At 39.6% G+C, this 12,827-nt stretch overlaps 1 protein-coding gene across 4 annotated transcripts in view; it reads left to right on the forward strand.

Annotated features, from left to right (window-relative positions):
* Positions 1-12,414, forward strand: part of gabrg2 (gamma-aminobutyric acid type A receptor subunit gamma2) — a 54,821-nt gene extending 42,407 nt beyond the window's left edge. The window contains exons 7-10 of one of the 4 annotated variants that reach the window (XM_086227129.1): positions 2,677-2,829; positions 4,731-4,936; positions 6,751-6,774; positions 9,411-12,414. In XM_086227129.1, the coding sequence (XP_086083255.1) occupies positions 2,677-2,829; positions 4,731-4,936; positions 6,751-6,774; positions 9,411-9,689 (662 nt within the window). In that variant the 3' untranslated portion in view covers positions 9,690-12,414. Of the gene's footprint in view, positions 1-2,676; positions 2,830-4,730; positions 4,937-6,750; positions 6,775-9,407 lie in introns of all 4 variants that reach the window. The other 3 variants (XM_086227127.1, XM_086227130.1, XM_086227131.1) reach the window with 3 other exon arrangements.
* Positions 12,415-12,827: the final 413 nt, after the last annotated feature.

The following is a 12,827-nucleotide window of genomic DNA, read 5'->3' on the forward strand; positions in this document are numbered from 1 at the left end:
TTCCTGATATAGCGTGAAAAGCATGGGAGTGGCCAAGGAAGACAAACCTAGTGTCTTTTGGTTGTTGTAGGTTTTCTACCTTTTGAACAAAGGCAAATACCACAGCCCTGTTTTTCTGTATTTTCTGATCAGGTTTTTTTTGTTTTTTTTTTAATTAAATGCACCTTTACTCTTCATTGACAGCCCTGTTTTCCTAAAAGTCTCAACTTCCCAGTTATTAATTACTTACTCAATTCTGCCACCTCTTCTGAGCATAACCACATATCATAACCGATCCACCACTTTTCAAGAATTATACAATATTTCACACAAGTAGGCAGTCTAGTACCAACTCTTTGGATATTTCTGCAATGCGACCTGTTCACATATGCCACTATTTGTGTTGCGACAGTTTGTCTGAAGCACTAATCTATTTGTTCTTCATACGATAATGTGGGGTGAGGGACTGGAAACCATTTGATCGTAAGTGGAATCAGGAAGTCATTAACAAACTGACAACATTACTACCCAGCCGTAATTGCAGGCGGTCAGACACTGATACATCATCTCGCTAGAATGGAGGGCATCGGTCGATAACACCTCCATAAAGTGTCCTCCTGGCAAGTGCTGTGGCCTATAATGAAACTAGCAAGCAGATGAAGAGAAGCGCATGGCAGGAGGGTCTTATACCATCCGACCTCACCCCTGTGGAAAGCCCATTATATTTAGAGCCTGAGGAAATGTGAAGTGGGCTTTGTGCTGCTGACATAGCTAAAATAAGTGTATTAATTGGCAGTTTGTCAGCTGCCAGGGATCTTCGTTTTGGGCTAATGTAATGTTCATAAAAAGAAAATAACGTGCTGCAGGACCCCCGAGTGTTGCCTTCATGTGTTTCCCATACTCCTACACACTTAGGCCTCTACTTAAATATACCATGCACTTGCCTGCCTCAGCAGAAAACACACGTGGTGATATGAGCATCTATGGCTGTGCCGCTGGGGTTATTGTACTTTGTTTATTTAATGATGCTATCAATGGCTGGGTGAACAGAGGTGCATGCTGGGACAAATCACAAAGACTTGTTCTCCGTCCAGACTCTATTAGGACTCACTCACACAGAGCGCACATGTTCAGCGAAATAATAAACACTGACAGCCTCATGTCTTTCTCTGTCTGTCGCTCATTAACACACAAATACACAGATGTTGGCTGTTCTTCAATAAACTGTTGTGTGCCCTTCCTCACGAGGAAAATTATTAGCCAGCTGTTCATTCCCCAGCTGCACCCAGACTATTCCAATGTGCTGCCAGTGCTCTCACACACACACACACATATAGACAGACAGTTGAGAGACAGAGAGGGTTTGTGCCCTGCAGGTTACAAGCCCTGGTGAGAGGCCAGTGGAGGTTTCTGACATTGTTAACAGTTTGATGTTAATCAATTAGCAGACATCTGACTGAGCTGGAGGCCGACATTGGACCGCCATTCAACCCTTAGAAACAGGTCGCGACGTAGGAAGTTGGCTAAGGACGGGGGGGGAAGAGACCTCTGACAATCTGTACTCGAGTAGAAGTACTGCAGCATTACTGAAATATTGCTTTACCATTACCTTAATACATCAGTGTCCTTCTTAAAAAAAACTGTTATTCGTGCATTATTGCAGGCATTACATTAAAATTATAGAGAAAAACTCTACTTTCTATGAAAGCAAATAAAGAGATGAAGCATGGCTTTGCCCTCTAATCATCAATCTTTTTCCTAGAGCTGTTTGCGTCTACCTTCATTTCTTTTTATTTCTGTCCCTAATTTACTGACCAGTATTCGCCTCTCCAAAGGTTTTCCTGATGCAGGATTTTTTTTTTCTTCTATCCATCCGTATCTCATAGCTTTTATTGGCCACTTTGTAATTGGTTGAGTCTATAAAACGGAGATGAAAGGTTTGGCTGTCAGCCCAAGTTTTGGAAGACCAGACGAATCTGCTTACTCACGTTTTAGCTGCTTACGCAGTTGTGATTTGGTTTGACGATGTCGGGCAAAGTTTTTTGCTTACTGAATAGCAAATTATGATTTTAAAGCAATGAATGTGAACCCATCCCACTCAAACATATGTACATTGAGTGCATTAACGTGAACAGTTCTGGTTCAAGATGACAGGAAGTGAAGAATGTGTGTATTGTCAAGCTGGTGGTGACGCCATCAGAATGTGTTTAATGAGTGTTTCGGGGTTTGATCCTGGTTCACCTTAATTGCAAGTGTGGGTGTGTGTATGCTTAGCTTGCATTTTAAACAGGCAGGCCAGATGATCCATATTGTCAGGGTCAGGTCTATGTTGGCTCGGCTACCCTCGGCTTCTTAACACCCCACATCTGCTGGGGTCAGACAGTCGGCCCAGGGACGGCTCATCAGCTGGATGCTGGTGTTCATGTTCCAGCAAACTACTGGCGAGAGACGAGGGGGTTTTGTGTGTGGCCAAGCAAGACTGGCTCCAGCTCAATTTGTTTTATTTGAGATCTCGCAGGGTTCGAGCTCCACTTGGCTTTGGCAAACATGCAGGGAAATTTTGGTTTGACAACTCCGTATTTTAACAGTTTATTCAATATATGTTTGTGTTTTGTGTGTTGATAGTAAAATGGTAGAGTGTGATGTGTAATTAAAATGAAATTTTCGATCTTAAACTTTGGTTTTCTCCTCTTCTAGGGGACTATGTGGTGCTGACCGTCTTCTTTGACCTGAGCAGGAGAATGGGTTACTTCACCATCCAGACCTACATCCCCTGCACTCTCATTGTTGTTCTGTCCTGGGTCTCATTCTGGATCAACAAGGATGCAGTACCAGCCAGGACATCATTAGGTGAACAAAAGCAAAAGATTTCATAATTTGAGGTATAGGCTGACAGCAGGCAGTACGAACAAGACCAATGTTGTTTAAGCTTCTTCTACTCTGTAGCTGCTCATCAAGCCTCAGCAGAGCTTTCACGTTAGCTCTGATCGCTCTACCTAGCCCAAACAAACATATGCTGCTGTCATACCTCTTTGGTTCATTAGCCATGCTGCCCGTGGTGCTAACACACCAGCTCACTTTGAAAAGCAGTCTACTTAGACTTCTTCAGTGTTTTTGTCTTCTCTTTCACCATCCTTTCCCCTCCTCTTCCCCCCTCTGAGACACGGCAGTTGCTAAGGAATCTAGTCCATCTTGATTAGAAGACCCTATCCTGGCACGTGTTTCCATGCATGCCTTAATGAGGCATTAATTATACAATACAGCAGGGAAGATGCTGAGATGCAGCCTCAGCACAATAATAATGTAGACGGCTGCTTAACTGAATGCAAAAGAAGGACACAGAACTCAAAAGAGTGCAAAAGTGGGGAGATATCAAGGAAATTTGTCAGCCTTTGAACTTGCCCTTTGCGTCCCGTTGACATCCTTTCATGCTCATCTGTGATAGTTTCCTCTATTTTCCCTAGTCAGCTTTCATAAGACTCTCAATCTTGACCTTAAATCCAATCTGATCATTAGCCAGCATTACTGGACCTAAAACAATCCCCGCAGGCACAAACCGTCATTAAATTGTCATTAATGTCCAAAAACAGGTCGCTTTGTTTTCTCGAGCCTTTGCAGCTCACGTTATGATTTGCAGTCGAAATAATAACACAATTAAATCTCAGCTGATATTGTGCTAAGACTCAAATATCTTAATTTCCTCTTTGAAAGATTATACGGGAGGTACAAGCAGCCAGGTGGTTTGGGAGCGGATTAATGCAGATGACATAATTCTTAATCCTCCAATGCCACCCAGAAATATTCCAATTCACTCATAACATTGCAACATTAATCTTAGAGTAGACTTTTGAATTTAGACATAAATCATCTCCTGTGTACAAGACAATAGGTGGTCATGTTTGTTGGTGTTGCTACTGATGGAAGTGCTAATCTGCTGGATCAGTGTTGTCATCATCCCGCCGTCATTAGTGGGTAAATGGGGGGGGGGGGGGGGGTTACCAGCTGGTGGATGACGGACTGTAGTATGTCAGCGTTGGTGGTCACTGACAGCTGAAACGTAAAGTAGTACAGTATGTGGGTGTGAGGAGTGTAAAACAGCTGCTCACTCCTCCCTCGTGCGCATCTATCCGTTAAGAGCTCGCAATTAAACAGCCACCATTCATCCTCTTTTATAAATCATGACATCTAAAAAAAAAAAAAGATTCCATATTTCTATACCGCATTGTTGCTTTGAACAAAAAAATTCTGATAGTCTTGTAAAATAAAACCATTCCAATTATTTGTAAGTATGTTCTAATGTGTATTATCACAAGTTTTACTTTTTTTTTTTTAAGTTTCTTTTTCAAAATAAACTCAGAACTTTTGTTTGTTTCCCTCTAAAATAAAATACAGAAATTGTTTCCCTCCGAAATATTATTTTGATTTTATTTCTTTCCCACTGGACAGTAAACATGTTCTTAAATTGAAAAATGTAAAAGCACACGACTACGTGAAAAAGAAATATATACTAACATGCAAATTTCTGAAGTAGAGTTTTTTTTAATAGACATCCAAAGTATCCTTCTCGTCTTTCCTGTGTTGTTTAAGCTTCTTTACCTTAAAAAACAGAGAGGCACTCTCACTCCATATTCAAATATAATAAGGAGGCAATACAAAGAGTGCTGTCAGATGATGCAGGTAGAAAGAAGTACAGTATAAATGAATTGTTTCCCTTTAGTTGCAGATCTGACTTGCTGTGCTCTCATCACCAGGCATCACCACCGTGCTGACCATGACCACACTGAGTACCATAGCCAGGAAATCTCTTCCAAAAGTATCCTATGTGACCGCCATGGACCTGTTTGTGTCTGTCTGCTTCATCTTCGTCTTTGCTGCACTAATAGAGTACGGCACATTGCACTACTTTGTCAGCAACAGGAAGCCAAGTGCCAAAAAGGACAAGAAGAAGAAAAACCCGGTGAGCGTCTTTCTGAAACTAGAGGAAGCAGGAAGGGATGTTGCTCGTTTTATCTACTCACTATGTAGTTTTGATGTATTTGTATGTGTAATATCATGCGCTGTTTACTTTGTTCTTTATTTAGGTGAAGGTTCACGGATTGCTGACATACTGTGTCCCTCCCCCAGTGTACTGCACCACAAGGATAAGCCTCAGAGAAAAAGCAATACACTGCTCACTATCCCTAAGGGAGCATCTTCCCAGGGACCTTAAATTACTCAATGAGCGAGGCATTCAGCTCAGACCTTAGCCTAATCCCCCACACATCTGTTACCGCTGTAATTTAGACCCATGTCACATGACATGTGAGTCAGCTTCATATAGGTCTGGAGCGAGAGAGAGAGAGAGAGAGAGAGAGCTGCTTGGTTGATGAGCAACGATCTCTCACCAACTGAATAAACTATTATTCTCCCCAATCGTTTAGCGTTAAGTTCCAGAAATGTCTATGCTGTGAGAAGGTTTTGTTTTTCTTCGCATTTTTAACCAACTTGTCTTCTTCTTTTAAGGGTTGTTGTAAATGAGATCCAGCTTTGAAGTTATGGAATTTCTTTAATCTGGATCCACGAGACCTCAAAGATATTCAGACTTTAATATCTACGTATACTGTGGGTGAAAAGAAGTATTGAACTGGAACTTCAGGGAAAGTGGGGCACACTACTTTCAGCCCCTGTAACTACATGGTCTGAGTGTCTCGTGGATGAATAAATGAATAATGAAGTGGAAGGTGTAAAGCCAGTTTTCGATCTCAAAGGGGCTTTTTTAGGTTCTCTGCATGACTTGCCAAGATGCGAGCAGCAGGTCGTATGCATGTAAAGGCGGGCTTCTGATTCTTCAGGTCTTCATGAATACATGAAGATAAGGAAATGATGGTAAAAGGAAAAAAAAATATGCATCCAAAAGTTGAATTTTTTTCTTTCAGGTTGTGTAAACTGGTTTGATTTCGGTTTAAAAAAGGAGAGAGGGTTTGGATCATAAGATCCTTCATATGAGTTGAAATACTTCATTTATTGTAGAATGCAGTCATGAATTAGCACAAATGAGAATGTTAATTTTTTTCAGTTATACATTCCAGACACCACAGGAATGCTTGATTAGGCTCTTTCTAATTTTTCAATTGCTGGTACAGTATAATACAGCAAACAGGGTTCATACAGTCCTGAAATACCTTGAAAAGTAATGAAATAAGAAAAAAGCAAGCCTGGAAATTTTGGAAAAGTCATGGAGGTACCTAAATGTCCGACTATTTGGAGTCCATTTGAGATGGAGTGTGGAAGATCTCTGAATTTTTCCTGTAAAATCAGACTTATCAGAGTTGTGCTCAAAGTGGTGGAACTGTCATGGAAATGCACTTCTCCAAGTGTGTATGAACCCTGTTAAATGATGTGTTGGATTTCTCAATGGAGAAGCCTTCAGTTGCCACTGGCACAGTCACACTCACAGGGAATATGTGTATAGATTTTTCCTTCCCAGTTCTGCATGCGTGAAATTTTCCCAAAGGTGATCGTGGCATAAGAAGATTGTGTGGAACATACAGTATATATCCCACCATGCATCATTCTCCCTGTGTCTGTTCATACCATGAATGTCTCTACAGTATATCTCCTCTTCTCTCTTTCCATTTTGAGTTAGGTATGATGGAACTTGTAGCTTTCATGCATTATGTTTGTGTTTCTGTTTTATTTAATGGACATTTTTGTTCTCTGTTTATCTTTTTCTTTTTTATGTTACTCTGTTATTCAATTCCACATATTCTTTGTTTCCTGTCTGGACAAAAGCTCCTCCGGCTCTTTTCCTCAAAGGTATATTGCCTGTGTCTGACTGCATGTGTCTGCTGCATTTTGGCTCTTTGAGCCTCTAGCACCTCACTGCTTTAGTGTCTGTTCTACTGCAAAAAAAAAAAAAAAAGCGCCTTTTACTCCTTTTTCTACCTGCATTCTTATTGTACACCTCCTCAGTTACTAAATAGGTTTCAGAGAAAACATTAAAAATGTGCGCTCTGTAGTGCACAGTGCGGAGGCAGCCAGCCAGACATACTTATGCAGTTTTTATAATTCAAATAAGCCTCCCACACATCCCGTGTCCAGAGGAATGTAACGGTCCAGGCCCATGTGTGGACTCATTCTGGCTCCCTCTGTCCTGTTTCACTCATGTTGTTGTAACCACAGTGAACTAGTAGCTGCTGCAAAAAGCTTCCTCCTCTTTTCCCTCTTCCTGCCAGTAAATCTCTACCTCTGTGTTTGGTGGGCTTCTCAACCTGACGCTTCCTACAGAGTCAGCAGAGCCTTAACAGACTGAAACAGACAACCCCTGCACTGTCTTAAGTCTAATTAGAGTTGGAGGTCCATTCAAAGATAAACACACGGTAATCTTTAAAGACACACGAACCACCCGAGGTGGGTGGGCACAAGATCTAAATTTAAACTCACACACAAGTCAAAGACGAATCTGCTTTTCCACACATGCAGGTCCACATCAATTATTCACTAGGAGGAATATTTTCCTGAAGTCAGATAAGTTTGATTTTCTCGCGTCTAAATCCACCTACATGAACATGGTAACATCAAATATTCAACACGAGACAGATAAAGGATTGCACCATTGTGTTCTTTTTTTTAGAGGTTGTCTATTTTCAGCCAGTTAAAGTTGCCAACGCCACTGTGTTGTTTCTTTGTTTTTTGGGTTCTGTTTGTTTGGTTTTTTTGCTAACACCAAGTCGGCACAGCCCAGCTTGACCAGGCCATGTGGCAGGATGCTGTTAATGCTCCTTCTGCTTGAGCTTCCACCACACTGCCTCCAGTGCAACCAATCCCCCTTTGAGAACTGAGTCATAACCTGCTCTCTGCTAATCCCCTCATTAGCTCAACATGCTGTCCAGTAAGAAGGACAAAAATGCTGAAACTAACCCGTTTTGGTTAACCCGTGGTCCTTTTTTTTTCTTTTTTTTTTGCTTTTGTTTTGCTTTTGTTTGTGGTTATGTATCATTTTCAAAGGGATAACAGGTTTGTGCACTTGTGGGGCAAAATGAGAAGCTGTAGGGAATGAAGCGTTAAACCAAGTTTAAATATTTTAAGCTTGTTTTTGAGGATGCATGCTTACAGCAGATAATGTTATGTTCAAAGTAAAACTCCAGTGACCTATTTTTTTTTTTTTTTGCAGTAAGCATGCCCTTGTAGATACAAAAAAAAAAAAAATTGGGGAAAAGTAAAACCGGTATTATGAACTTCCAGATCCAAAAAGTTTGTTGCAATTACAAAATACACTGATGGATAACCACATAGGACTGTTCTCATAGGAGAAAGCTGATAGCTGTGAATGATGGTAGAACAGTCACGCATAGATTATTGGTTATTAAGAAAAAAGATAGAGAACAAATTAAATTTCAGCTACTGGTACTTTTTTTTTTTTTTTTTAGGGAAAGCAGCAGCCGTGAAATTCTTAGAAGTTGAACTTTGCTGGACGCTCGACTATCTGTGCCTTTTTTTTTTTCTTTTTTTCCTTTAAATAACGAGCTTGACACCCGACTTTATCTGCAAGGTCAAAGAGCCTTCCATTTCCGCCAAACAGGGTGAAAGCATTTAATCTTCCAAACAGCCAGAATTCCAATTTGTGCAAAGGTGGCATGGCATTTTGAGATAAAAGCTGATGAAAACAACGTATTTGAATACTTATTGTCTGCCTTTGGAATGACAGGGCCACAGACTCTGACGTTACTGTCCTATTTTAGGATTCTTCACAAATGAAAGGCATGTGCCCTCCAGTGGTGAGCACAGAATGAAAAGAAGGTTTATTTAAATCCATTTAGGGGTAGACTCTGCAAACAGATGCTCATTCATAAGCTTAGCTTTGCATGACAACATTATATCCTGTAAATTTTTTTTTTTTTAATTTAGCATCCTTACAGGTCAAATTTCTGGTATTTTCTTGAGTCACTGGGCATTAAAAATGGTTTGTGCATATCACAGATGATCCACTGCCATCAACATTTTTAATGCGCAGCAGGAGCAGCAGCAGCAGCATAATCAAAGTGGAGTGGCATTGCCCAGCACTAGTTTTATATAGCCTAAATAATTAAAGCAATATGGACGCTTATTCTGAAATTATTATGATTGCCTCGCCCGCCAGCTATACCCCAGCCCAAAGATGTAATTTGCATCACGGTTTCCACAGGGACTGACCCTTTGTCACTGTATGTCTCACTAATTATAACTACAAGAGGTAGTTATTGGTCTATTTGTATTTTCTTGGCATTAAGAAGGGTCCATTTGCAAGTTGAAGTTGCAAATTGCATTTTGCTTACTAATGACAGAAAATGATGTGGGAGAGCTAGAATGGCAGCTCAAATTAGGTCCCCTGTTATGTCAGGGAGGTCTTAATGGCACTCTGAGGCTGTGGTGGCTAACTATGTCTTTTTTTTTTTATTTCCTGTTAAAAGCAGACACCCACGGTAGACATCCGCCCACGCTCTGCAACAGCCATTCAGATGAACAACGCCACACACATGCAGGAGCGAGATGAGGAGTATGGCTACGAGTGCCTGGACGGGAAGGACTGCACCAGCTTCTTCTGCTGTTTTGAAGACTGTCGTTCTGGAGCCTGGCGACACGGCAGGTTACACATCCGCATCGCCAAGATAGACTCGTATGCACGCATCTTCTTCCCAACTGCATTTGGTCTCTTCAACCTGGTCTACTGGGTTTCCTATCTCTATCTCTAGGCCTGAGTGTGAATCCAGCCTTATCACACAGCTCTTTACATTCTCTATAAGTTCTGCACTAACAGAAGGACAGAGGTGACCCACTGAAATACCCAATGATTTGATTTGAGCTCTTCCCTTATTCCTTCCCTTTGTTTTTTGATCCCTTTTGATTTTCGTGATTTTAGTTCTCAACTGTGACAGACAGTGCAAATGTTGTAGCATTACATTTAACTAGCATGAAAAAAAGCGGTTGAAAAATGTGTCATGAAAATGTTGATCTGAGCTGTGAGACAAATGCATTCCTTCGACAGTAAAACAAATCTCTCCGATAAATGACAATGCTGATGAATCCTCACTTTTTTCTTACCAAAACTCAACATCTGAAGCACTTTAACAGAGTCAGGTTGGACGGTGTCGTTTTAAAAATCAACATTGAATTTGTTAATTTATTATAGCTTATGTAGACATCACATTTTTCATGTGCGGTCAGAGTGGGGTGATGCTGATTACGGACAATGTTCAACTGTACAGGAACTGTATATATTTTATTATTACATAGTGGTTTACATTTATTGCATGCAACTTCCAGGCCAAAAAAAAAACAACAAAAATCAATATGTTTTACTGTCTTCTTTTGTTGGCTATGGAAACAAACAAAAAAAAAATAGCACTGTCGACTATTATTCGAGATTTAATTCTACTTTGTTTTTCTAGGAAATTTGGAAAGTTCATTCATAAGAAAAAGAAAATGTGGCCAGTTCATCTTGTGGAGATGAGGGGTCATCTTCATATGCAGGAGGGAAGATTAGCTCAAAATTACAGGCCAAAAAACTGTTTTCCTCCCATTAGCTTAGCATTAGCTTACAGTTTATACAACACTGACCTCTACTCCTCTGCTCCATTTATGATGAAAGGTATGAATATGATGTTGTGTTGTGGCTATGAAAGAGTTGTACGAGAGACGTTGCATTGAAATAGGTTCGGTTTTCCTATAAAACCTGATTTGTTTTCCCTTCAGTCTGTCATCAAACTGCAGCTGTGAAGCCAGAGGTTTTAAAAAATTTAACTCATCATCACTTTAATGCTAACGTCAATACAGACAGCTGAATGATTTCTTTTGAAATCCCTGCAGTCACAAGGTTCATAGCGAGTTCAGCGTTTCATTCTCCTAATATATGAAATCCAGCAGAAAAACAAAACGCAAAGAATCAAAAATAAATCAACCAAGAGCTCCAAAGTAAAAAAAACTGCTTTTGTCAAGAACAGCCTTATTGTAGAGCATCTCACTTCCTGGCTGTCAAAGAGAAAGAAAAAATTTGAGAATGTAAATGAACACATTGTGGAAATTCAGTTCCTACACTGGACATAAATTCATTTTCACTTGATTTTATTTTTGCGTTCATCTGCTTTGAATGCCAACTGTTGTGTGACGCGAGCAGAGAACACAGCGAAAAAGCATCTGAATTGTAAATCTTGTGTATAATGTTGTGTAATATATAATGCGCTTCAAAAAAAAAAAACAAAAAAAAACAACAGCCCATGAAAGATCAGTTTTGATAGACTCTGGTATGCAAAACATGGAGACAGTGCTTCAGTATGATTTGTAATCTCTCACAGAATGGGTGTAAATCACATTATTTATGTACATAAATTATACAAGGAAGAAAACACACGTCTAAGCCCTTGGGATTTTGTAAAAAGGGTATATATTTTGTAATTTCAGCATTGTCACAGTATGTCAACATACAATATATTAGACTTATTGTATTATGCTGGATAATTCTGGGGAATGGGTATTTATTTATTTATTCATCAATGGTATTTATTTATTTTATCGGAAGAAATGTTCAAATAGCCCCTACAAAAAGGAAAAAAAAAAAAAACATTTCTATCAAGGACACATCTATATGTCGATTGAGCTCGTGCTTATTTATCCTGTGTTTTTCTATGTTGTGATCGATGTACACTGTTCTCACAAAGGCCTGTCAAACTGTTTTATCTGTTGAATTAGTGAGTTGCAACATTATCTGTTGTGCAGCTTCTGAGTAGTAGTTTTAAATATTTTTTCAAATGAGAAAAAAATATACATAAACACACACACACACACATATATATATATATATATATATATATATATATATATATATATATAAACAAACACTGTTCCCAAGCCACCAGAAGAACATTTGCTTGTTTAGGTGACTATGAATTCTTTCCACCTCTGATTTCCATTGAGCTTGATATTTGCCATCATTAATAAAGCATTAGTTATTATGATGCTACCATATTCACCTTCCCTTTATAACTGCTAGTCCCCGGACTCGTTTCTCTTTTTGAATTCGATGGTGGTCCCGTTGTGTTCCGAAGCTGCCACTTAGTCGTCTACACATGTCCTGAGTGTTCTCATACCGCTCTCATCTTTCAGAACGTATGTGTGTCATAAGTAGACAGGTCATCAGTAGGGTTTAGTTGTATTAATTAAAAAAAAAAAAAAAAAGCATAAGAGAGTGATTAGAGCTTACAAAGTGCCAAACTGACTCACATGCAATAGAGAATATCAAACTATAATGTCATTTGTGATCCATAGAATCCATTTTGTGGAAGAAATATGAATGTTCTGTTTAACGCAGCCACATTGATGCTCCCCCACACGTGGACATTCAGGTGCTCAGGCAATGACTTTCAGTTTGTTTTCTCTCTGTTTTTTTTTTTTTTGGAAGTGTTTTCAGTTTTAAATTTCATACCCTACATAACTAAAACTACGAAGACAATATCTGACCAAGCAAGAAACATGTGCGTCCTCGAATGCCGAGCAGTTAGCTAAAAGAATAAATGAACGATAGCGTCAGGGTGAACTGTGGGATATTTTTGACTTTATTTCAGACTCAGTGTAAAAATCCATAGTAGGCTACTTATAACCACGCATGTCTTGTGTTTGAACAGTTGTGCAGAAAATAAATACACTTTTTTTTTATATTTTTCCCATCATGGTTATAGTTTCGTTATTAATTTGTTGTGCACTCAATTGTAAATGCAGAGAAACAAAGGTGTAAGGGAGGTTGTGTGCATGTTAAATATCTTTCATTCCAAAAAGGGACCAAATCAAGCATCGTCTCATCCGGCCTCAGTCCTTTGCCTGCGTTGAATTTTATTTCA

The sequence above is a fragment of the Aulostomus chinensis genome, chromosome 15 (assembly GCF_037954235.1).
Source record: "Aulostomus chinensis isolate RoL2024-O1b breed Wild chromosome 15, RoL_Achi_v1.0, whole genome shotgun sequence".
NCBI classification, from domain to species: Eukaryota; Metazoa; Chordata; class Actinopteri; order Syngnathiformes; family Aulostomidae; genus Aulostomus; species Aulostomus chinensis.